We start from the raw sequence: 26,275 nt of genomic DNA, 5'->3' as shown, positions 1-26,275 counted from the left end.
CAGTTTGAAGTGACTATAACTTGTGGTAATTGATGGAAAAACTGTTGAGAAGGGATAATCTAAACATACACATTTGAGGAGCTTAATTATGTATCCAACTTTGGCAATATATATATATATACAGTAACAGATATATTATGTATATATAATTTTACTAAAATACCCTCAACATAATGGCACATACCTTAGAAGGGGAAAATTTGAAGAAGCAATTCAATTTATGTTTCCTTCCTATCTCCATACCCACTGATTTTGTTATTTCGAAGCTTCACTGAAATCGAATCAGCCTTCGGAGAGTTGCATCCGATCGGATTGCATCAATATTCCTCTTCACCATTATCATAGTTATAACCATAAACATCCTCTTCATTTTCAAATTCCGCATGCAATTCATTGCCATATGTTCCGTTGACATCTTCCTGTTCCAAGTTTTCATACCCTTGTCCCAGTTCATCATAATTGTCTGTGATATCCCCGTCATGCTCTTTCTCACCATTACTTTGCCCTTTGGCATAGCCATCATCATTTGATGCTTTGAGCTTTTTATTCGAATCAGAAGATGGCTGCAAGAAATCAATAAAGATATAATAAGTACAAACAGTGAGAAAATTTAAGAATGAAACAAAAAATCTTCAAACTCAAATCTTAAATGATCCCCCCCTCCCGATGAAATGGAAACAGCATCTCAATGAGGGCTTTGTTAGATTGTCCTCGCACCCAACACTTAATGATTCCAGCAGCTGGGATTGGTTCTGCTCTTGCAAACTGTATCTTTTGTTTATAAAAAATTAAAATGGAGAGGAGAGAAATCCTTGTGCTCTTACAGTTTTCCTATGTCATAAACTTGAGAAGAATACCATTATGAATGGAATGTATCCATGCACTGGCATGCACACACGACAACTACAAAAAATATATATATTTGTGATTTGTTTGTAACAACCGACGACTGATATTCAGATTTTGTTTTTGGATTATTCAGTTATTGTGAACTGGTGGATACAACACATGAATTGTAAGAGTAAGAAGTGGTAATGTATATCATACCCTCTCCAAAAGCTTGTTTTATTGCTACAGCCAGGTTCAAGAAGGAATTATGTGTGCATGAGGATATACTATATTAGATATATATATATCACAAATTTGACTTTTTACCATTAAAACAAAAGAAAATAAGCATACCTTTTCCGCAAAGAGTGTCTCCAATACATCGTAGTTGATTTTTGAACTGAGTCTCTATTAACATGAACAATGTGTGCACTCAGAACAGAGGCATTACCACGAGCAATTAAAAAAAATAACCAACTAAAGTAATAACCATAAAATTGTTTACGTCCGAAATCAAGACCACCACTGAAATGAATATTAAAGAAGAAAATACAGTGCCAAATAGGGGTGTAATCGGTTCAGTCCGATCTGGTCCGGGGGGGTTTACGGACCAAAAATTTCGATCCACGATTTTTCCAGACCGGACTTGACCGATTACCCCTAAAGACCGGACCAAACCGTTAGCTATTGGTCTGGTTGGTCCAATGCAGACCATATGAGTTAGGTACATTTTTTTCCTCTTTTCTTTTTTTGGAAAATTAATTAATACAAAAAATTAATTAAATTAGTAAAATTAAAATTAAGTGACCTCTTTAATGTGGTAATGTAACTTGCCCATTAAAAAAATAATTAATTATAATTATATCTATGATGTTAATAGTTACTAACTTAGTACTTTAGTATTTACAATGGCCTATATTAAAATTCTAACATTTAATATAAGTTAATGAATATGAAATAATTTAATTGTTCGTAGATTATTCATGCTTACTTACAACTAAGGTATCTTAAAAAATTACCTAATTACTTTAATTAAGCGTAAATAGTAGAGTATGTATGTACATATAATAACATATATTATCATATGATGATATATTAGATAGTTGATAAAATATATTATTTTAACATTTTATATGGTCAATGATAGTAGATTAGATGAAAATTACATAATTAAGTTATACAATTACTATATAAAATAAAATATTATATATATAAAATATTTAAAAAATTTATAACAATATAATTTGGTTGGTTTCGGTCCGGTCCAAAAAATCCACACCCCGGGACCGGACCGAAAACTGAATTCCTCATAGACAAAGGACCGAAACCGACCAAAAAAATTTGGTCCAGTCAGATCGATTTTTCGGGTCTGGACCGGAAATTTTTTACCCCTAGAGCCAAATCAAGCTAAGTGGAAACAATAGACATAGATGAACCAGTAAAGATAGAACTCTGATTAATTCGGTTGAGTTGACTACCATGTGATCAAAATACCACAGGCTCCATAGCTATTTTACATATTGAGTACTCAGTTGCTTCCAGCACTGATCTTTACATGACTTACCTTCTTGATCAGCATTTGATGAGCTGCTTCTGCAGCAGTTTGAGCAGGATTGGCATTCACATCTTGTTTTCGTTTCCGCTCCTAATTTATAGGAAACCAAACATGTCAAGGTATCATTAGAAGATAAAGAATTTGTAATAAGAATTACAAGACAAGCAAAACTATTACTTCAACACAATCATAAATAAATAGAGAGGACATACAAATGAAGTGCCGGCAGTTGATAGGAGAGTACATCATGCTAAAAGACTATTTAGGCAGAAACATCCATTTTGTGTTTAACTGACAAGCAGATATTTGAAGGAATCTTAACAATGGTATAAGCAACTGTCAAGAGAAACTGCACAGGGTCAAGCCTTTTCCTTTTCCTTTTTTAGTTGGAAAAAAAAGTGCAGTGTTTAGAATCAGCGGATCACATTTGCCAGGGCCCTGCCTGCAGGATCAACATAAGATAGTGCCCTATCTAAACTTGACAAGTATTTAGTCCAGAATATTGGCTACAAATTAGCCAAAACTTGTAACAGACATTATTTGATCTCAAACATTGTGTTTGATATGAAAACTTCACCATAACTTCAGTCACATAATGCATGAAATTCACATTCTAACAAAATAAACCACACTTCAAGATGTCTTTTCACCGATATGGGCGATCAAAATTGAGTTCTATAAATCGAAAATGCGGTGCAACATATGACATGTAAAAGAGCACCTTTCTTGACTTTGCAACAGCCGCCGCAGCTGCCACAGCTAATTCATGTGCAGCTCGCAATTCATCAGAAGAGTTCTGAAAGCTGGCCTGACTTTCCATCTTAGCAGCAGCAGCTGCTGCTTGTTCCTGGAAACCATCGAGACTACAGTAAATTTTATTATCAAGCAAGATCAACATATAGTGTCAGAATATTTATGCTTTGTTTTCATAAAAAAGCATATTCAAAGTGGCAATGAATCTTTAACCTGAAGATACTCTTTGTTCATTTCCTCCCAGATAATCTTCTTAAAACGCATCTCCTCCTCATTGTTGAGATAGCCACTCACCTAGCAATACATACATTAACACATTCCTAACATAAGTAAATATTACTGTGCATAATTGTGTTTATAAATATTACCATGCATAATTGTTTGGGACAAAGAAAATGTAACATCTAACTGACACAATGACTTTGATTACTCATCAAAAGATTTTTTTTTTTTTTTAACTGGTGCTCATCTAAAGGATTTTCAAACCTTGAGAGTTAATCCCTTAAGGTTCAAACTCACGAAAAAATAGAATTCCCGACGAGGGATATTATTATAATCCCACAGTTCAAACTCACAAAAATTAAAATTCCTGACAAGTGATATTATTATTGATGGGATGAGTTTTTGTATTTATTCCATATCTTGGACATTCTTATATTTAATAGTATATACATATTTTATAGCTATAAATTCAGAATTCATAATACTTCTAGTTGTTATTCTTATTAGATTTTATGTCATGTTTTCTTTCACCACTCTATATAGGTACTCCTCTTGTGTCACCTTGTGTTCTTGGGTTGCACCCCTTTGTGATGATATTGTCGACCCAAAGCTTCCTCATAAAGATACTCATATGACAACAACTGAAAGTACATAAAGGGCATATATTGTTCCACTCCTGCACCTAGTTGAAAATCTTTGTGCGGCATGTGCACACCACTCATGAGACAAACATAATCTACAATGAGGTACAAATCTATATGGTAAATGCAATAAGCTACATACCTCAACATCATCAATATCAGAAAGGCCATCTGATTCATCATCACTGACCAAACTTGTATCCATGGATTTCTGGCATGCATCAGAAACACCATCTATTTCAATCTGATCTCCAATGGCAGCAGCAGCTGAGATTGAATAGTACTCAATATAAATTGCTTGCAGATGTGTTGTTGTACAAAAGTACAGGACTAGGAGCTACTTTTAACTTCTGTTAAAAAGTATTTTCATGTAACACTTACAATTACCATCATTCTCTCGCAGATCCAATCGTTCATTCTTGGTTGCCTTTTGGCTTCTTTCAAGCTAGAAAATAAATCGGATAAAAGAAGCAAAAATTAAGTTATTAATAATAAATTGGAATTTAGACATACATGTTGATAAATTCTGAGAATCAGTAATATGCTAGAAGACAGACATGGAATAGATCCAAACTAATACTCCAAATTGTTTATTTTCAGTCTAGATGGGAATAGAAGACATGAGCCTTCACCCTCCATTTCTTTCTAATACATAAATTACCTATTTACTTTGAACTTGTTAACATAAACATAAAAAAACAAATACAAACAAAAAAGAAGTTAGAAAGGGCAAGATAGGACCAGCCATTTCAGTTACCTGTTCAATGTTTTCTGACCCTAGCGAAGGCTTTAAGAAAACATTTGATTTGTCCCCCTGGTTATTGGCAGATTCCATGGCTATTCTCTCCCTTTCAGCCTGCTGAAATGCAGGAGGTTCTGACCCACCATGCAGTCCCCCAGAAAGTTCAACAAACTACATCAACAAACAAGCATGAACATGAAGAAGCAAAGCTTGATGAAGAGCATGGACAGATGAAAAAAGAGAGAGGAGTTACGTCTTCGTAACAACTTCTGCAAAGTCCATGAGCAAAATGAGGTTTCCCACTATTTTTATGTTCACACAGCACTTCCCCAGACTTGAGAGACCTATTCTCTGATAGCTCGCATGCCTTAACCTCTGAAGCATTCTTAATCAACTCCTCAACCTATTAGAAAGCAATATACAAATAAAACCTTCAACCTCTTACTATAGCAGAATCAAGTTCCTGCAAGCACAACATTTTATCTAAACAATGATGTTGGTTAAACCCAACTTCTTGTAAAAACTAACAAGCTGAACAATGGTGCATTATCATCAAGAATACACTCCGGCAACTGTAACAAGTACGCAACATTTACGACTGGTAGAGACAACCTTCTCTGAATTAAGTTTACATGTTAAAAAATGTAACTAATAATTCGCTGTTATGGTCAATGAAAGGCAAATGTTAATGGCATGTCTTTTCATGACTTCCTTGCATTGCTAAACTAGCACGCATAGGCGACGCTCTTGTATATGTCCCATATACTCAGGCTTTATTCTATTACATGATCAATAAAAATTTTGTTTATCGATCAAAAAAAATGAAAGGCCAATGTTTTGATGTAGGAAAGCAGCACCAGAGAGCTTCTATGACGTTTCTTGAAAGGTTTCAGGGGCTGAAGGTTAGAGAAAATGTGAAGGGTCAGACTTAGAATTTAAAAAATTTATTTAGTCTTGAAGGTTGAATCTTAATGGCCTTTATTCTGCTTACTAGAAATTGAAGAGATAGAAAAGGCCAAATAAAGGCAATGCCCAAACTTCCTCCTCCTCCAGCCATTTCTGGTAAGCAGAATAAAAGCCATTGAAACCCATTAAGATTGACAAATACACACTAACTTGAGGTTAGAATTGACAAAATCTTCTTAGAACTCTGCATATCATGACACGTTATAGCATGTCTCAAAAGTAATCACTAAAGAAAGTAACAAATAACAAAATTTTTAAAATGTGTTCAATAAAGCGTGATGCATCATGTTCTAAAAGGAGTGAGACTTACTGTTAAGCTCCCTGAATCTGTATTCTCAAATTCCATCAATCGTTTTGTTAGCGTTACCTCACAAATATGCACAATTTTTACCTATTCAAAAGAGCATGGGTAGAGATTATCAAAAGTGGACCATGCTTGAAGAATTTTTTTTTATAAGTAACTTGTACATATGCTTGAAGAAACTTTTGAGACAGATTATTGACCACATCTATTAAAGAAAGGTGGAAGAGGCTTGAATCATGATGTAATTCAATAATTTTTTTTTATAGATAAGAAAGTTTTATTAAGACAAGTAAATAGGGTATAAAAATGCAGAAACCTAGTTACAAGTCAGGAACTAGAGAGATGATGTAATTCAATAATTCATCATAATCAACTTTTTTGATGATAGCAGTTTATAAATTGCTTGTAACTTTCAGACAAGAAAGATGCAAACAAAACAACAGTTTGCTAAAATTACACAATATGGAAGCAACATTGTTAAACATTATGCCTCTAAAACTAAAGATAACATGAGAACACATGAACAATAAATCGTTGGGTAATGTGGCCGAAGTTAGAGAACAAATTTGCAATATAACAGCATAGGGGAATACTTAGGATTCTTTGACACGAGAGCAAGACAAATTGGGGTTAGGAATGCCTATCCCAAAAAATGTAGATGTAGGGACAAGGTTGAATCTTAGTTGACTGATTGTACGTCCTTGCATACGAAAGATTTAGGCCATGTTTGTGAAATAAATAAAAAAATCTCATTTTTTATCTTTTTATTATTAATAAGAAATTTTATTACCAAGAATAGGCACAGCCCAAGTACACAGGATGTATACAAAGGAAATACCGACTACACTCTAGAAAGAAGGAAAACTAAAACAGAAACAGATTTCAGTACATTATCATCATTCCTTACAAAGATTTCAGCCCACAAACTCAAAGTAGAAAAGAAAGAATTCTGAAGATCTTCAAAAGCACGCTTTGTCGTCAAAACATCTCTCATTCCTTTACAGCCATAGACATGACATTAAATACAAAGGAATCATTCTCCATCTGGCAGCAACACATTTCCTTGCCTCAAAGCCACACCAATATGCAAGAAGATCCACAACTTCCTTAGGCATCACCCAAAATAAACCTGTCCAACCAATAACCTCATTCCACAAAGACTTGCCACCTCACAATGTAAAAAAAGATGATTTACAAATTCACCATCCTTCTTGCACATGACACACCAATCAGCTACACACAAACCATGTTTTCTAAGGTTATCCGTGGTCAATACTTTCCCTAGAGCAACCACCCAACAGAAGAACGCCACCTTGGTAGCTACCTGCACCCTCCAAATGCTTTTCCAGGGGAATACACAGCCAGAATGACAATTAAGCACCTTATAAAAAGAATTAACTGAAAACCTGAAATTTCCAGCTTGGTCCCACAGTAGCCTGTCCTCTCTTCCCTGCATCACTTTTGAATTATAAATTCTTCTCAAAAAGTCTGAAGCAACATTCACTTCCCAGTCATTTGCATCTCTAATAAAGTCAACATTCCATAGAATATTATTATCCATACATTGTAGCCACAACAACATTTTTATCCCTTGCAATCGTGTAAAGAGATGGAAAATTTGATTTAAGAGTTGATTCCTCACAGCAAATGTTATGCCAAAAGAGAATCCTCTTCCCTTCCCCCACCTTAAATTTAATATGTTTAGAAAACTCCCCCCAACTTTTATTTTATTTTATAAGTAAACGATTGTATTAATGATAATAGGTATAGCCCAAGTACACAAGATGATATTCAAGAGGTAAGACCTATCTAGGTCGTAGCAATAGAAACAAGAAAGTCATGAAAATCAAGGCCATTAAAGTCTAGAGCTATGGCCCATAGGAACACAATTCTAAAAAATAAAGATCCAAGTTCCACTAGTGAACGTTCCTTATCTTCAAATGTCCGGTCGTTTCACTCCTGCCATAGGCACCACATAATACAGATAGGTGCCATCTTCCACATGACTTTGATTTGTAGAATACCTCCTGGATATGTCCAGCTGGCCAAACCTCAACCACTGTATAATGCCCAAGCTAAACTCTACTCGGCTGAACACTTCATTCCACAGTGCTCTAGCAATCTCGCAATGTAGTAAGAAATGATCTACAATCTCGCTGGATTTCTTACACATGTAGCACCAATCTAGTATAATCACCATGCACTTTCTCACATGCAACTTGGTTTTTTGTAAGCATACTATGTCTGCCTTCCACTCACAAAACAAATTTTTTATACGAAGACGCTTGTTGGCCTCGTTAAGCCTGCGGACATTCCAAGACACAATTTTGGGCTTCATATAGAAGATACTATCCCCTTCCTTTTGGATCTATCTCGGCTTGAGTTGCCCTTATAATTCAACGACCACGCAAGTCTCTTTAGCTCCCTCGGTTTCTTAGACCCAGATTTCTTAAGTTGAGTGTGACCTACTTCTATGGAAATAAGTAAAGCCATAAATTGTTCCTCAAATCCCTCACACTCCATCCCCACGCAATGTTGAATTTCCTTCGCCTTAAGTAGAACATAATCAGACACACTAGACTCCTTTGGTAACATGCAGTTCAGGGGTAAGGGCACCCCTTCTTTAGTAACCCACTGCGATTCCAACAGTGTCCCCCCCCCCCCAATCGCCTCCTCTGCTAAGCATTTGTGGTGGCCCATTAACATCTTCCTCATCACTTCCAAAGAGGGGAAAAGCATCATCGTGTGCATCATCGGGAGATTTCCTTGCTGCCCATGTCTTGATATGCTCCTCAAGCTACTGTAGAGCCTCCGCCGGAAGGGAAAGAGCTTCCTTGATGTTCGTCGGTTGCGTCTAGTCACAATATGCCGGAGTCCCGACATGGTGGTGGAGAAAAGTCCAGCTCTCTTTCGAGAACTACTGTCGTTCGCTCCTCCATTGTCGCCAGTACCCTTCGGGCCTCCATCAAGGATTCCTCTTAGGGGTGGGCTCCAACTTCGACGGAGTCAGAATGCCCACTTCTGACCTCCAATTCCGACCATGGTCAGAGGTCAAAACCCCCTCTGACTCCGACTCCAATCAGAGCTTGAAGTCAGAGCTCGAAGCTCCAGACAGAGTAGAAAATGGGCTCGAGCGAACAATCTGTGTAATGTTTGCTTGAGCCACACTCGAGCGAACAATTTGTGTAACGTTCGCTCGAGCGCCACTCGAGTGAATGTCACTTGGAACAAAAAAAAAACCCAATTTTTACAAAAAAGTTAAGAGTTTGGAGCCCACATGGGCTCCGACTTCGACTCTGAACTCCGACTACTGGAGTTGGAGTAACTTCAACTCCGACTTCGAATTCAAACTCTGATTCCATCGGAGTTGGAGCCTTGTTGAGAGTTTGGAAATTTTTCCCACCCCTAGTTCCTCGGCTGGTTGCGAGGCTCCCGCCAACCTTTCGGGCGAGGATGCGAGGCTCCCGCCAGTAGGGGGCCATGGGTCAGCCCCCCTTTTAGATTCTCTACACGGGCTAGGTCCCGAGTTTCTCCTTTCCTGCGTTGTGCCCCACGGGCCAAGGCTCAGACAATTGAGCCACCTTATTAGGCCCACACGAGCTGCTCTATCCCACCACACTGGCTGCTGAAGCCTTGCTAGGTCCAACGACTTCTGGGCCTAAGCCCTTTTTCGTTGCCCATCTAACGTTTCAATTAAGCCAGCTTCCTCCTCTCCCAGGCCCACACTAAGCCCACGTCTTTCCAAGCCCACCCCTGATTCTCCTTTATCCTCTACACATTGTATTAGCCAATCTACTTAAAACTAAACGCCTGCCAACTGTGCCTTCACGTCCATCAACGTACTATGTACATCCTCCATTGCCATGTCAACAGCAGGCCTGCCACCGCCACCCTGCCACTGTGTGGTATGAGGAACTCTGCTAGCACCATGTCTGTTGCCCTTTCTTGCAACAACACCTCTTTGGGCTTCCATGCCGCAGTCCCCTTTTCTTGTTTCACGGGGTTGCTCCGGCATCAGCGCCTCCCTATATGAGTGTTTTTGCGGCTCGGACCAAAACCCTCCTGGCTTGGATTCGTTAAGACCGGCAGGTAAGAAACTTCATGATGATGGTTAATACCTTTTGAAGATGAATCAGAAACTACCTTCTTATTTCAGGAATCCCGTTCACCACCACCATTCATAAGAACAACTCTGTTTCAGAAACTGAAATTGAGTTCCTAAAATCAACCATCTCTCTCATTAATCTCACAAAACCTGCCCAACCACCCCCTATCCTCCCTTTTGGAATCACTATGATTCCATTCCCCATACCAGTGCTTCATAAATCTGCCAAATGCGTTTTGGCACTTTTGGACCATAAAAACTCTATTACCTTCCCTTTTTGTCTGAAAAGAAATTTTATTGCCCGATAACCTCTTAGCTTCAATCCAAAAACTAAGAACCGTCTTCAACAAACTAAAGATAAAACTAAAAGAAGAAAAAAGGCAGAGGGAACTCGAATCAGGGAAGCAAAGAAATATTAAGGACTATCCCGGTGAAAAGCGCCAGGAATGGAAGATGAAAGGTAATACCGCGCGCGCGCGCGCGAGAGAGAGAGAGAGAGAGAGAGAGAGAGAGAGAGAGAGAGAGAGAGAGTCTCATTTTTGGTGTGTGTCTGATATGTTTTTCATCATTTAAGACGTTTTCACTCCCAAATATACAACATACACAATAATCTCCATCACAACTTTTTTTAGTTCTCCTTCAACATTTCTTCACTGCATAGTGCTTCCCTTAAGTATACACACCTAAATGAGAGTAAATTATTGTTATAAGTGCCTAAAAGAAGTTTAGGAAACAGTGAATGTCCTCAAGCAAACGATAAGTAGATTACGATATAGGAAATGTGTTAGGCAAATCAATGGGGAGTGGGCATACGGAAAAAGACCCAAGCTATAAATCTAGAGACTAGATTTTGAAAAATGAAAAATGATTACACATAACACTGAGAACAACTTTACATGATTCAACCTTTGGCTCACACATAAATTGACAATAACAATGATAATGAGAATGCCATTTTATTTTTATTCCTACATTATTATCATCCTCATCAGCATCATCATAATTATTATAAGTAATGATTATTAACAATAATAAAATCTCAATAAGATGAAAACCACAAAGCAAAAAACGGATGCCTCACCCTTATGTACCCAAGGCCCTCACATCCTTTATCTTTTGGCTAATAAAATGCCAACCATAGATTATAAAAGAATTAAAATTTTATAAGACCCTCAACTCGACTCAAGTAACCTTTGATTCTAGTTAAATTAGCTTTACTTACCCTTTTTTAAACCACCAGTGGAATCGCCTATATGTAGCCTTTTGTGCAACGTTATCGTATCAATTATTAAATCTCTTATCCTCCCTTTATCACTTTTTTTTTTATAAGTAAACAAATTTTATTGATCAAAGAATTAGGCATAACCCGATACGAATACATGAACAATTATATGCCCTAATTAAGAAGGCGCGAAAGAGACGAGAAAGTCATGTAGGTCCATGCCGTTGAAATCAACAGCAATGGTCCTAGTACATAGAGTGCTGTAAAATAAAGCTATAAGTTCCTTTGGCGATCTCTCCATGTCTTCAAACGTCCGCACATTGCACTCTTGTCACAAACACCACATGATGCATATAGGGATCATTTTCTAAACCGCTTTAATCTTCTGCATGCCTCCTATATTTGTCCAGCACTGCCACCACAGTCTCTGGCAAAACCCAAGCCAGCTCTACTCTACCGAACACCTCATTCCACAAAACCTTTGCTATCTCACAATGTAGTAGGAGATGGTCCACTGACTCGCCCCCTCCCCTACACATGCAACACCAATCTGCTATGATAACCCTCCTTTTCCTCAAGTTATCGGTTGTGAGGATCTTACCCAAAGATGTTGTCCACACAAAGAATGCAGCTTTGGGGGGCGCCTTATGTCCCTAAGGCCTTTTCCAAGGAAATTGAATGTTGGGCTCTTGAGTGAGAGCCTTATAAAAAAAGTGAACCGAAAATACACCTTTCCCAGAGGGTGATCACCACAACTCATCTTCTTGTTGATTGCTCGGTTTCACAGAGTACAAAAGGCTGTAAAAGTTAGCAAAACTGCTCATCTCCCAATCTTGTGATGCCATACTAAAACTGATATTCCAATGGATCTGCCTACCCGATAACCCCATGACATTCGCCACTGAAACGTCTAGCACTAGCAATTTGGAATAGTGAAAGAAATAAATCTTGTAGAGCAATATCACCACACCATATATACTTCCAGAATTTAATCCTGGAGCCCTCACCCAACTGGAGTCGAGTAAAGACCTCTCATCATCTTCTAATGTGTTTCCACAACCCCACTCCATAGGCTCCTCTAACTTCTTTCGTACTCCATCCCCCCCCCCCCCCCCCAATAGACCTCCATATTTGTGCTTAATCACCACCTTCCACAGGGGTTTTGGTTCCTTATTATATCTTCACAACCATTTCTTAGTAGTGCCCGATTAAAAGTCCTCCATTTCTAATACTCAAACCACTGCTGGAGATAGGATGATATACAGTTTCCCACTTCACTAGATGGAATTTGAACTCCTCCTCCAAACAGCCCCACAAGAAGTCACATTGGAGTTTCTCAATTATGCATGCCAAGCTTGCAGATATTGGGAAAAGTGATAAAAATAAGTGGGTAGGTTAGAAAATGTACTCTTGATCAAGGTAATCCTGCCACCTTTCGATAAGTACATTCTCTTCCATCCCGCTAGTCTCTTCTAAACCCTCTATCACTTCTCTATACTCTAGAATCATATATTTTTACATCTACCAATGTCATTTTAGGCCTACCCGTTCCATCTTTGCATTCTAACTTGAATTAAATCATTCTTACTGGCATGTTAATCATTATCCTTTACACATGTCCAAACCCTGTTTAAGCGACTCCCCCTCACCTTTTCTCTAATAGAAATCATCTCACATTTAAACATATGACTCCATTCCTGAATTCCAACATACTCATCTTAAACAATTTCCCATTCAACAAGAAAAAATAAAATAAAATATAACCACAAATACCATGGAATATTATGCAGGTAAACAATACCCATACTAAGACCCTACAAAACATAATTGTCGGGCTACAAAAGGATCAAACTCCCACGATTTAGATCTAAAACATCTATGCGTTGATTTGGACTCTTTTAGGCTTCTAGGATTGTAGAACATGATTTCAGATTTATGTTGGAATTTCCAAGAAATCATTCTTTCATTCACTCCCTATATACTTTTTTCTTCTCAACAATCTGCTTGGTATTGGAAAAAGTTTAGAGTAAAAGGTCCAGTAACTAATGGATCAATGCATCAACTTTTTATGTAAGCAATCCTAGATGCCTAACGTACAATGCATAAATTTGCACACAACAGAAAATTCCACTAGAAACTTTACCCAAAATATACTGAAGTGGATTGCAAACATCTATGCGGCAAGCTGGACTTACAATGTCAGACTTTGAAAATCTGTACCCATGTGAAAGGGCAGATATATATAATGCTGCACCACACAGCCCACTAGGTTTTCTGCCTGTCTGTGAATGATATAAGATCCAAGTAAGTTTCACGGTCATCAAACATAGAAAAAATCAGCTGCCATATATGAGTGATTTTACCTGAATCCAATCTCTTTTCATGCTTGCTATAATGTGTAATGCAGTTCCACAGACCTTCATGTTCCTTTCCTTTAATAGTTCTACAAAAAAAATAAAAATTGCTTCTTCAAAATAGTTGGCAAATAGGTTTTGTTTACATTTGAAACAAGAGTTTTCCTTAGAACCGGTCGGGCTTATCTTTGCCCAAAAGCAGCCCTCCACTAATCTAATGCCACGCAGGCATTCCATTAAAAGTACAATGAGACTGCACCCAAGAAAAAAATCCAAGAGACACACAGATCTGATCCTCTCAGATCTCTTCCTCGGTCCCCCTTGTGTGTCACAGCCCCTTTGTTTTTTCTTTTCTTTTTGGTTTGTTTGGCCTTCGATGGCGACAGGAAAATATATGTGGAGCTCGGCCTGAGTGAGATAAGAGAACTTGGTGAAGCCGTGTATGGCACCAGGGTCTAGCTTCTAGTGTCACTTTGCTCGACGTAGGTTGGCCTTGAACACGCCAAATCTGTAGTTGTGCACTCCTGCTCCTCTTGGTTGGCATAGCTCTCACCGAACCTCGCCTCTAATTCTATTTTTTGTCCTTTTATTTTTTAAATCAACCTTAACTCTCTCTTTCGAGTGGCATGGAAGCCCTCATGCCATGGATGATTTTCATTTTCATGTATGAGAGGCAGAGGGAAGAAAATGTGGCAGTGGACTAGTTGCTTTAGAATTTTCCTAGGTGGATGAATAAGAGATCTGAGAGGGAGATCTGTTTGTGGCTGTCTGTGTTGAATACTTTTTTTAAAAAATATTCTTTTTCACTTTTATTTTAATATGTTGTAGTTTATTTTAATGGTAGTTTCTTTTTATATTTTGCAGTTTATGAGATCTGAGAGAGAGGAAGAGATATGAGAGAGAGGATGCACAAGATCTAACACTGTTTTCTTCTTCTTCAGATGAAGCTAGAATGAACGAAATGGTGTTTTCTTGCTGCTGCATTTTCTTCTTCTTTGAAGCTTGAAGGAATGGAAGGATGAGCTCTGGATTTGGCAGGTTGAATGGTAACTGTTTTCTTGTTTGCCAAACCAGAGTATAGACGGAAATGAAAAGTGGAGTTAGTGAGTTGTAGTGGAGTTATTTTGGTAATGACTGGTGGCGGTGGAAGCTGCTTTTCTATTGTGCAGCAGTGAAACTGGAAGCAAAAATCTTCCTATCGTGGTTGATTCTATTCTTTTGTTTTCCTTGTTTTCCATGTGAACGAGTGTACTTAGAGTTTGGTGTAATTTCTGAGGTGGCAGCATATAAGTGGAAGGCTGTTAAACAAGGAAAAATGGCCCGACCGCTCAGAAGCGGTTCTCTTGAAACAAATATAATGATCATACCACTTTCAATGAATCTGCTAGCTCTAATCCCTAATAGTATATCTAATGAACTATAATATGTCGTATCATATAACTCCTTTCTAACATGCCATGTCTATCGCCAAAGAAACAAAAGTAATGTCTTCTTCCAAAGTTTTCAGATGTACCCATTATAAATATTTCTCTCTTCTTTTTTCTCTTCAATTATTTTCTTCTTTATCTTAGTTCATTACGGGAACATGTAGTCTTACACTGCTTCTACATTCTCAGGATCTTTTGACATACAGAACTATAAATTTTAAGGATTGAGTTTGTTCCAAGGATAAAAGAAAAAAACAGATGAACCCAAAAGGTGCAACAGGCTTTCTTCAGGAAGTAGTTTTTAAAGCATAAAATAATCAAATACGGGATTGAAGTTACCAAGTATACCATATCCTCATTTTTTACTGGACCAAGAGTCAAAGACTCTGCAGTTCCTCTTTTTTATCCTATATTCTCTAGAACCACACTTGGTCTACTAATCTAATGCCAAAAAATTACGCAAGTTAAAAGGATGCAGGTTACAAACACTGGAAAATTTCCCAATCAGAGAAGAGGGGAAAAATAAATATAAAGGAAACAAGAGCTGGAAATACAATTTTCTTGGAATGTGACTATCAACAGGGATTAGTAGATTCTTACTTTCTGCAAATCGAGGAATATAAAGTGAAGGATCAACAGGTTTTACAATAGTAGGATGCTCTCCAAGGCTTAGAAGTTGGCAAAGCTGCAAAAATACAGCGCCTAGCACATAACTGCCGAATTGTTTTGAAAAAACAAAAGCTGAGGTAAATAATGCAAGTCAAATGACATGAATTCAATATTGTATAATCAATAAACTATTTAATCTTAATATTGACTGCACATAAAAAAATAAAAAAGTTGATACTAAAGTAGGTTCTTTCTTACACATTTATCCCTAGAAACTCTGAAAAATCAATAAGAAGAAATGGCTTTGGATCTCTAGCTACACTGCAAAAAACATAAAAAGATAGCATTATTTACCGAGTCTCATTCATGAAATGTAACACATGATACAATCATTTTTACATGCAAATCAAAGCACCAACTACTGTTCATCCAAAACAAATAAAAGCTATGAAACAATTGATAGGTAAATTCAAAAGTATACATTGAATCCTTCAAACGATTCAGCTCATAAAATAGAGGTCACTGCTTTGAATCTCCTCCTTTCCCCTCTCCCTTCTGCCCTTAGGGCCTCTCATCCAAAAGTAAAAGTAAAAAACCCTCATTGACCAGATAAATAGAACTCAAGCAGTGTACTTTGTTTCGTACGATTATTTACATTCAATAGTCCATTTATTAATTCATTCCTTCCACTCCAAGTTCTTAAATGTCAATTAAATGTTTCAAGATTCTTGACAGCCCACCTTTGTCTCAGTAGAGTCTTTCAATGGGCATGTTTCAGTCCTCTTTCCACATTGTTGTATAAGACCCTTTGAGTCTTTCATGACTATAATGTCGAGGCCCTCTAATTTTAAATATATAAATACAAAATAATGTAGAGCTAGTTTTGCATGGCCTAACTATAATTTCACAATTTAAGGAATCCCACATAGAGTTGCTTACCGACATGCAATATAAAGGCAGGCAGCAGCAACTTGCTCTGTTCTACGCCCCCTAGTAAAATTCCGTTCAACTGCTATCTGCAAAAACTTACAACCAAATTAAATGTTTGACAAATAATATTCCATTGAGGACACCATAGCAACCACAAACATTATATACCTGATAAAATGAACAGGCGGGATTAATTATAGAGTCACCACCACTTATATTAAAGGCTGTAACCATACGATCTATCTCATCTCTCCCTGCCATATAATAAAAAAAAATATATGTTTGATTAGAGATGAACTATCTCATGAGCCAGAAAAAATAGGCCTTCCTGGACAGTGACTGAAATATCAAAATAAATGAGATTTATATGCATATAAAACATGCGTCACCATATTACAAAAATCCCTAGGAATATCATGCATGGTAAACCCAGACTATTTCCTCAAAGGCTCTCTCTATAGAAATCATTATATCCCCTAAACTTAAGTTGATGTATACCAAAAGAATATTAGCATGCGTCTTAATTGAAGAGCAAAGTATTGTACCAATCCAAGGAAAAACCAAACCACATTTGGGCCTATTCTCCAAAAGGACTAGTCAAGATTGCGATTGGAGCTCCTTGAAATCATTAGGGCAAGAACTTATATTTCCCAAGCAATGTCTATTTACCACCCTCTTATACTAAACATTGGCCATTGCAAGTATAATCTAAACATTGCTTAAATAAAACTTCAAGAGCCAAATTCCCAGAGTTTGAGAGTGAAAAATGTATTTTTTACACTAAAAAAATCATAAACCAGAAGTGCAAAGGTTATGAATACTATAGTATTTACTTCCAGAAAGTAGCTTGATACTAGGTTCACACATGGCTTACTAGTCCAAGCTCCGTTGCCTCAAGCTTTGAATTTTATCTAGGATATTTTACAAAACACACTAGGTTTATGCACACAACAATATTTCTTTTACAACAATGTTGACACTCTGAAATTGAAACTGAAGCTCACAATATGATAAACTAAAACAAGAAAGATGTAGAAGCAAACATTTACAAGTCATAATACGATACCTTTATCTATGGTTCTCCTAAATGATTCTGAATAACCACTTTGAATGGATTTTACATAGGAACCTGCCACTCGACTCTGTAGATAAAGATTTCCAGGACAAAAAGATAAATATGGAATAAAAAATAAAATGCAAGTATAACATACTTTCAACTGATCATAAGCATTTAGAAAATAATGCAACTCTATTTTTTTTTTTTTTTTGTATAATTAATAAGAAACTTTATTACTCCAACACACAAGTAATCTATATTTCACTGAAATATATAATTCTGCTCATGTTTAAATGTTTTGAGATTATATATGAGCAATAAAAGATTTTCTTGATATTCACAGAACACAAAAGCACAAGAGACATAGACAAGAGAGCCACCTAATTAGAAGTAGGAGATGATACAAGGAAATCAAAGAAGCTTAGTCCATTAAATCTAAGGCAATTGCCCAAAGAAAGATAGTTTTGAAGAAGAAAATGATAGTTTGTCCATTGTCCATCTGAGGTCTTCAAAATTTCTATCACTTATTTCCCTCCAAATGCACCAGTAATCAGAAAGGGGCCACCTTTCAAGCCGCTGCAATTTTTGTACCGCCGTATAATCATCTCAATGTGCAAGATGGTATACTATCCTTCTAGGCATAACCCACACTTTCTTTTATACGCAATCAATAAATTTTATTCATAGAAATAGGCAAAGTCCAGGTACAAAGGTAGTTAACATGAGAAGCACCTAGCTAGAGGTTACAATCGAAAGTAGAAGGTCATGGACACTTAGGGTGGGTTTGGATACACAGTTCAGATGCGATGAGATGAGATGTTTTGTTGAAAGTTGAATAAAATATTCTTAAATATAATTTTTTAGTATTATTTTTAATTTGGGAATTAAAAAAGTTAAATTGTTTATTATATTTTTGAATGAAAATTTGCGAAAATTGTAATGATGAGATGAGATGAGATGAGATGAGATGTTTTGTGTATCCAAACCCACCCTTAGTCCATTACAAACTATGCCCCCGCCCATAAGAACAATGACTTAAAAAAGCAAATTCTTAGCTCATCCGTTGTTCTCTCGCGATCTTCGAAGCTTCTAGCATTTTGCTCCCTCCAAATACACCAACACATACAAATAGGAACCATTCGCCAAATAGCCGCCACCTGTGTGTTACCGTGAAGGCCTCTCTAGCTTTCGAGGAAATCCTCCAATCTAAGAGGCATGACCCATGACAATCCGATTCTCGTGAAAAAAATCATCCCACATGATCCTGGCCACCTCACAGTGTAAAAAAAAATGATCTACTGATTCCACATGCTTCTTACACATACAACACCAATCCAGCACAATTACCTGGCGTTTCCTCAGATTATCTGTAGTTAGGATTTTGTCCAGTGATATTGTCCAAACAAAAAAAAACCATTTTTGAAGGAGCTTTAGTATGCCATATACTCTTCCACAGGGAACATGGTCATTCCAAGACTCGTTAGAACTTGGTAAAATGATCTAACAATGAAATTACCTTGCTTGGAATGACTCCAGTGCATCTTATCGCTGGTGCCCTATGGCATACCTACTGAATACAACGCCGCAAAGAACTCTGTAATAGTCTTCAACTCCCAACCTTGGGCTGCCCTGATGAAATCAATATTCTATTGAGGGGAGCCATTGGAAAATACCAAAAGGTCGAAAATCGTTGCATCATTTTCTCTTGCGAGCTCAAAGATAGCAGAGAAGGTGTCTTGGAGGCTATGGTTACCACACCATTTGTCATACCAAAATCTAACATGAGAACCATCACCCACCACAATATGTTCATGTCCTCGAAAGGTTTCCCAATGTCTCCTAATATATTTGCACAACCCCACCCCATGTGTGCCTCATACCTCATTCGAACACCATCATCCCCAAGCCTCTTCAAACTGACTGTGAATCTATAACAGACTTCCATAGGGCCCCCCTTTTGTGTTGGTACCTCCACAACCATTTACCCAATAGGGCTTGATTGAATTTCGTCAAATGGCGAATCCCCAATCCTCGCCCAGAAATTGGAGTACGAATCGTTGACCAATTAACCAGATGAAATTTGAACTCTTCCCCCAATCCACTCCACAAGAAATCCCTTTGTAACTTCTCATTGCGGTTAGCTACTTTTGTGGGAAGCAGGAACAATGACAAAAAGTAAGTGGGTAAGTCTGAAGAGTGCTTTTATTCAAAGTCAACCTACCACCTTTTAACAAATATAACATTTTCCAAGAAGCCAATCTATGCTCCACTTTTTCGACCACGCCATTCCAAATCCTTTCAAATTTAAAGGAAGCATCTAATGGTAAGCCAAGATACTTCAGAGGTAAAAATAATACCTTGCAACCCAAGAGTGAAGCTAAATTCTCCGCTTCATGGACAGTCCCACTGGCACCAATTTAGACATTGAAAGGTTAATTCTCAAGCCTTCTAGGCATAACCCATGCAATGCCAACTCAATTAAAGAAGTCATTCCACATGGCTCTAACAACTTCACAATGAAGTTAAAGGTGATCAACGATTTTCCCATTCTTTTTTCACATTCAACACCAATCAACCACAATGGTATGAAATTTCCTTAAGTTATCCATGGTGGCAAGTTGTCCAGGTGAAATAAACTACTTTAAGAGGTGCCTTTGTCCTCCAACCTTTCCCAACTTCATTTTTTTTAAGGTAATGCCATCTCAAGGCCATGCGGAATAAACTTCATTGAAGCACCATTAACCTCAAGCACTGCCATATTTTGAGTCTACTACCACGCAATCCCCCTCTCATGCTAATAGCGCCACAACCATTTACCTACAGCACAGTTAGAGGTGTAAATCGGTTCGGTCTAGTGACGGACCGGACCGAACCGAACCGAACATCTGTAGGGACTGGACCGGACCAGTAGCTATCAGGTCTGTTCGGTCCGGCCTAATTATTTTATTATTTTTTCATTTTTTTTTCAAATAAATTAATAAAAAAATTATTTAAATTATTAAATTAAAATTAAGTGAATTATTAATGTGGATTATGTAACTAACTCGTTAAAAAAATTATAGTATATTTTACTATAATTTTTTTTTTAAGTAAAAATATTATAGATATAAAAAGGAGTAACCAAATACACTGAATGTATACAAGAAAACACCTTACCCATATTAGAAGCCCCTAATGACCCAAAAAGCCTGTGAAAAAACAACCCAAAATACACCAAGCCCGACCCCAACCCCTTGTTTCCCGTAGAACTAAAACTCTACCCGTAAACTCAACCCCAACCCCTTGTTTCCCGTCTTCACAATGTTCTCCCTTTACTTCCCTCTAGTTGAGCTACCACCCTTAGCATCGTAGTTGATTGCCTAAGAAAGACGCTGTAACTCCCTACTTTTCTTGAAACTTAATTTGGTTTCAAGCATGTGGCTTGCCTCAATCACAGTGATTAGTTCTTTAAATTGGTCTTCACATCCTCCATGTGAAATTCCCATGAACTGTTGAATCTCGTTAACTTTAAGCAAAATCCAATCCGCTATTGGAGGAAGAGAGACTAGGGGAGCAACATCATCCCCAGACACAGTATCCAACTGCACTCCCGACTCTAGACATTCCTCTAGGCACCAACGCCAAACCCATTGGTTCTCCAACAACTCCATTGGTTCTCTCCAATGGTATCAGGGTTTCCCATTGGAGATTCTGGGGTGACAGCAAGTCTTTTCACCTCTGGGGTGATAGCGGATCCTACATCTCATTCAGACCTCGGCAGTACACCATTTTCCTTCAACTTAGATGAGGGAACCATAGTTTCTTCGGGGACCAAGGGTGTAAAAACAACTATCGGTTTATCCTGTGTTACATTAGGCAAATGGCATTCCATTACTAATGTCTCTATGCCAATACCCGATGTAGACCCCGCTTCAAATAACCCATATTTCCTTTTGACCAATCATACTCTTCTGGATCTGGTTATAGGGACAGGGCTGAATCCGATTTTTTGTTTTCCTTTATCAGAGTTTAAAGGATTCAAGCCTAGCTTGTTTCTTACAATCTTGTTGCCTCCAGCTGAACGCAGATCTATTTTCGTAGACAAGAAAACTATCGTTGCCTTCAACTCGACAAGTTGGGTTTCCATCTCCTTTAAAGAATTGTGCATCTTGTCAAGCTGGTTCTGAGGCGTTATTTGCAAACCCCCCTCACTCTGAACCCCTGAAGCATGATCCATCTTCAGAGCTACCACATAAGATCGCCTCGCCACCGAGGATGAACTTGGGTCTTTATGATTCACCTCCAAGTGATATTTATGATGTTGATAGTTACTACTTACTAACTTAAATTTTACTCTTTAATAATTATTAATTATTGGGGTGGAGACTAGTTTTGGAGTTGAAAATTTGAGAAATAGTAAATTCGCTCGAGTATCGCTCGAACTAGCACTCGAGCGAAGCTCAATCCGTGAGTTTGCTCGAGGTGCACTTGACAGTGAGCTCGAGCAAAGCTCAACTTATGAGTTCGCTCAAGTCTTGCGTGATAGTGGGCTTGAGCAAGACACAAACACTAGTGTTTGCTCAAACCACGCTCGACACCCTGCTCGAGTCAATGTTAATGAATATCAAATAATTTCATTGTATATAGATTATTCAAACTTGCTTACAACTTAGGTATTTAAAAATAATTACAAAATTATTTTAATTAAATGTAAATAGTTGAGTATGCATGATTCTATGAATGTATGATGTATTAACTATTTACATATAATGACATAAATTATCACATGATTTATGATTTATTATTAATTGATAGCATATAGGCCTCATTTAGATAGTGAAAGTGTTTCACCTCATCTCAAGTCATTATTAAAACTTTCTCAAATTCTCATACAAAATATAATAAACAATTCAACTTTTTCAAATTTCAAAACAATACTAATATTCAATAATAATCTTCTAATAATATTTTATTCAACTTTTAATTTTCATCTAAAAACATCACATCTTATCTCACTATCCAAACTGCACCATATTATTTTATATTTTATATGGTCAATGATAATAAATTAGATGAAAATTACATAATTAACTTATATAATTACTATATAAAAATAATATATTAAATTTTAAAAAAACATATATAGGGGTTCGGTCTGGTTCGGTCCAAAATTTGTAGACCTCGAGACCGGACAGAATTTCATCGGTCTGGACCAAGACCTGCAAAACCGACCGGTCCAGAATTCGGCCCGGTCGGTTTTGCCAGTCCAGACCAAATTCTTTACAGCCCTAAGCACAGTTAAACACAAGCAAATTTCAAATCCCCAACCTTCCCTAAAAAATTGGAGAGCGTGCCATGTCCTATCTACTAAGTGAAATTTGTACTCTTCATACACCCCATTCCATAAAAAGTTTCGTTGAAGCTTTTCTACATGATTAGCCACCCTTGTGGGGAGGGGAGACAATGACAAGAACTATGTAGGTAAATTGAAAAGAGTACTTTTAACCAAGGTGATCATGCCACCTTTAGATAAAGACATCATCTTCCAACTAGCCAATCTTCTCAATCATGCCATCCCATGGTGATTAGAGCAATTGCTAGAGCAATTCCCTTCACAACAATTGCTCTATTATATACACTATTATAAACAAACAAATATGGTATAAAAATCAAAAGTCAAGAGGAATATACATTAAGATTCCTCGAGTTACACATGTCTAGTTTTAAATATATATAAAAATGAATATATATATATATAAATGAATAGATAATAAATTTATTGAAAGCAATTCCTCTTTTTTTCGATAGGGAAATCAATTCCTCTATAATTTGATGGTATTGTAATTTATGCACATTTTCAGCACACAAAATCAATATGAGAACTTAATAGTTCATCGGAAAGGAGGTTTAGACAAAATTGAAACAATAGAAATATAATTAAAAAATAAAAATGTTAAATGCAAATATACGTGATAATGGAAAATGAACATCAACTGTTTTCTAACAAAAACAGCCCAAAATGTCCCAAATACATGCTCCAATGAGGTTAGGTCCATGAAGAAACTACAAAATCATGTTGATTATGAAGGGCTCAACTCAAACAAAACATGGCTATCCCAATCAGTGAAAATTCAAAGCTCTCAACATTTTATTAAAAAAAATGCTACATTAGAGAATCTGGTGCAGAAGGGCCTTATTCAGGGACCATCCTCCTTACTATTCCCAAATATTAAATTTATGCAACAAATTACCCATGATTTTAAAGCACCAGCAACTCTATTAGTTGGTCCAAATATATGCCAATAGGTGATATTTCCAAAATGCTATGGTAGTGCTGAAATAATATAAACTAAACTGTGCAGCTACTCGTCAAAAAATATAAATTGTCCTAGCAAACAAAACCTTCCCAAAAGCAAGCACACAAAAATATAAAAAACAAAATATAGAAACAATATCAGACTCTATAAAAACTATGTATCTATATTGCTAACTCCTTGAAATGTGACACCTCATCTCATCAACTAATCGAGTTTGAATAAGAACATTAACAAGAAAACAGTGGCATACCTCTCCTCCTGCACCCTTGACAAAAGTAGGTTCTTCGGTGAACACATCTTGATGGAGAACTTTTCCACAGACTTCACAACATCTAGGGAGGGGAAAAAAAAAGACGCATGTAGCAATAACACAGCCATTGTCGTAACCTTTTTTTGATAAGTAAACACAGCCATTGTCGTAATGTAACAAAAACAAATTAAAATTAAAGCAATGAATAAGGAAAGTGGAGAATAGTGAGGAAAATTACTTACACACAGCCATTGTCGTAATGTACAGTAGGCTTGTGCCTAGCACAGCTAGTAATAAAAACCATAATTCATGCAAGTACTAAGTACCAACTGTAGCCAATCTGATTGAAAATAAGAGTTCAGACGTCAAAAAACACACAAAAAATGAGTGATAAGAATATATAGAAGCATCAAAGGCGATGACAGATTTTCACTTTAGAATTTCAAAACTTTTTTTTTATATAAGTAAACGATTGTATTAATAAGAATAAGCATAGTCCAAATACACAAGATGGTATATAAGAGGTAACACTAACACCCATCTAGGAGGAAGAAATGGAAACAAAAAAATATGAAAATCAAGGCCATTGAAGTCAACAGCTTTGGCCATAAAAGCAAAGTTCTAACAAAAAATAATCTAAGCTCCCCTAATGAGCGCTTCTTGTTCTCAAATGTCGCTCTTGCCATACGCACCAAAGAATACAAATAGGTGCCATCTTCCACATAACTGTAATTTGTGGAATACTGCCTACATTTGTCCAACTGGCCAAAAACTCAACCACTGCAGCAGGCATAACCCAGGGTAGCTCTAACCGTCTAGAATTTCAAAACTAAAGAATTCATTCTCTCAATAAATCCAAAGCAAAAACCCATAGAGAAATGAAGTACACTAAAAGTTGAATAAATTATCGTCCGCAGGTAAAATTTGAAATTACGAAGAAACAGACCAGAATAGACAAGCTGATAATGTAAGGAGAAGAGGTACAAAGAGAGCCGCTGGTAACACAGGCAAGTGGATAGGGCAATTAGCAATAAATTTCTTCCGAAACGGTCGTTGGGTCTGGGGGAATTGATGTTGTGATAATGTAGAACTCAATAGGAAAAAAATGTGAATGAAAAAAATCGAGAGAAGGTGAAGAAATGGAAGAGATAATTTACCAGAGGCCGGATTCTGGGACGGGAGAGACTGAGAGATGATAATGATGAACAAGACAAGATACAACAAAATACGTGAGTTTTTTAAATTGTCCCAATCATACTTGTATAACCTCCGCTTCTTGAGGAGCTGGAGCACTGCGAGATGAACCAGCTACATACCATCCCAGGCCAAACTTCAAAAGAAGCTATATGTGGAGCTTCGCGAGCAAATCACACGTGGGAATGGGTATAATTTGATCGCTATATAAGCAGCCAAGAGAGAATGAGTAGGGAATTGGAAGGAAGGAAAAGGATATGAGGATGAAGATTGATCTGTACTCAATTCGTGTAATTGATGACAAAATGAAACCAAAGTTCAAACAAACAGATTTATTCAGAATTTTTTCTTTCAAGAAAAACTGAGAAGGCTCGTAGTCAGGACATAAACACCGATTCAAAGATGACAAAACAAAACCAAAGTTCAAATAAAGAGGACAAATAAGAAGCAAACATACACGATCCAATAGAACCAAATCATACACACAACAAAAGGCGGAGATAATCGGTTCTTACATAAGAACTTGTTATGGTCTGTGTGCTAGCGTGTGCGTGAGAAATTTAGTAAACTGTAAAGCCTCTTCGAGGTGAGAAATAACTCATAGTTTCATATTAACAGATGAATTACATAAGGGAGGGCCATCTAGCCGGTCGCGCTGTTTTTCTTTGTTTAACAGCTTTCCGTATATATACTGACACATCATAAATTATACAATATACTCGTTCACATAGAAAAGAAAAGAGACTCATTCACGATAGAAAATTACTTTCAATTTCACCACCGCATGATAAAAGAGCAGAATTCCACTGCCACCAGTCCG

The 26,275-nt window shown here is 37.1% G+C and overlaps 1 protein-coding gene across 5 annotated transcripts; it reads right to left on the bottom strand.

Annotated features, from left to right (window-relative positions):
- On the bottom strand, window positions 1–26,275 carry LOC109014536 (transcription factor IIIB 60 kDa subunit-like). 5 transcript variants are annotated; one of them, XM_035691237.1, is made up of 20 exons: window positions 25,971–26,097; window positions 24,504–24,601; window positions 24,262–24,343; window positions 17,725–17,800; window positions 16,827–16,912; window positions 16,668–16,744; window positions 15,987–16,049; window positions 15,720–15,832; window positions 13,702–13,781; window positions 13,534–13,620; window positions 6,018–6,098; window positions 4,995–5,144; window positions 4,757–4,912; window positions 4,387–4,444; window positions 4,142–4,266; window positions 3,350–3,430; window positions 3,105–3,230; window positions 2,393–2,473; window positions 1,183–1,236; window positions 1–563 (listed from the first exon to the last, which is right to left on the bottom strand). In XM_035691237.1, exons 2-20 carry the CDS (start codon window positions 24,563–24,565, stop codon window positions 318–320), a joined length of 1,884 nt encoding a protein of 627 aa, XP_035547130.1. In that variant the 5' UTR covers window positions 24,566–24,601; window positions 25,971–26,097; the 3' UTR covers window positions 1–317. The 5 variants fall into 5 exon arrangements, with proteins under 5 accessions (XP_035547130.1, XP_035547132.1, XP_018852583.2 ...); XM_018997038.2 differs by lacking the exon at window positions 25,971–26,097 and adding an exon at window positions 26,222–26,275 and having other exon boundaries at window positions 2–563; window positions 4,381–4,444; XM_018997035.2 differs by having other exon boundaries at window positions 2–563; window positions 4,381–4,444.

Source organism: Juglans regia, chromosome 6 (genome assembly GCF_001411555.2).
Source record: "Juglans regia cultivar Chandler chromosome 6, Walnut 2.0, whole genome shotgun sequence".
In the NCBI taxonomy this organism is placed as follows: domain Eukaryota; kingdom Viridiplantae; phylum Streptophyta; class Magnoliopsida; order Fagales; family Juglandaceae; genus Juglans; species Juglans regia.
The sequence above is the reverse complement of the archived record's forward strand: the minus strand, read 5'-3'. Positions and strand labels throughout refer to the sequence as shown.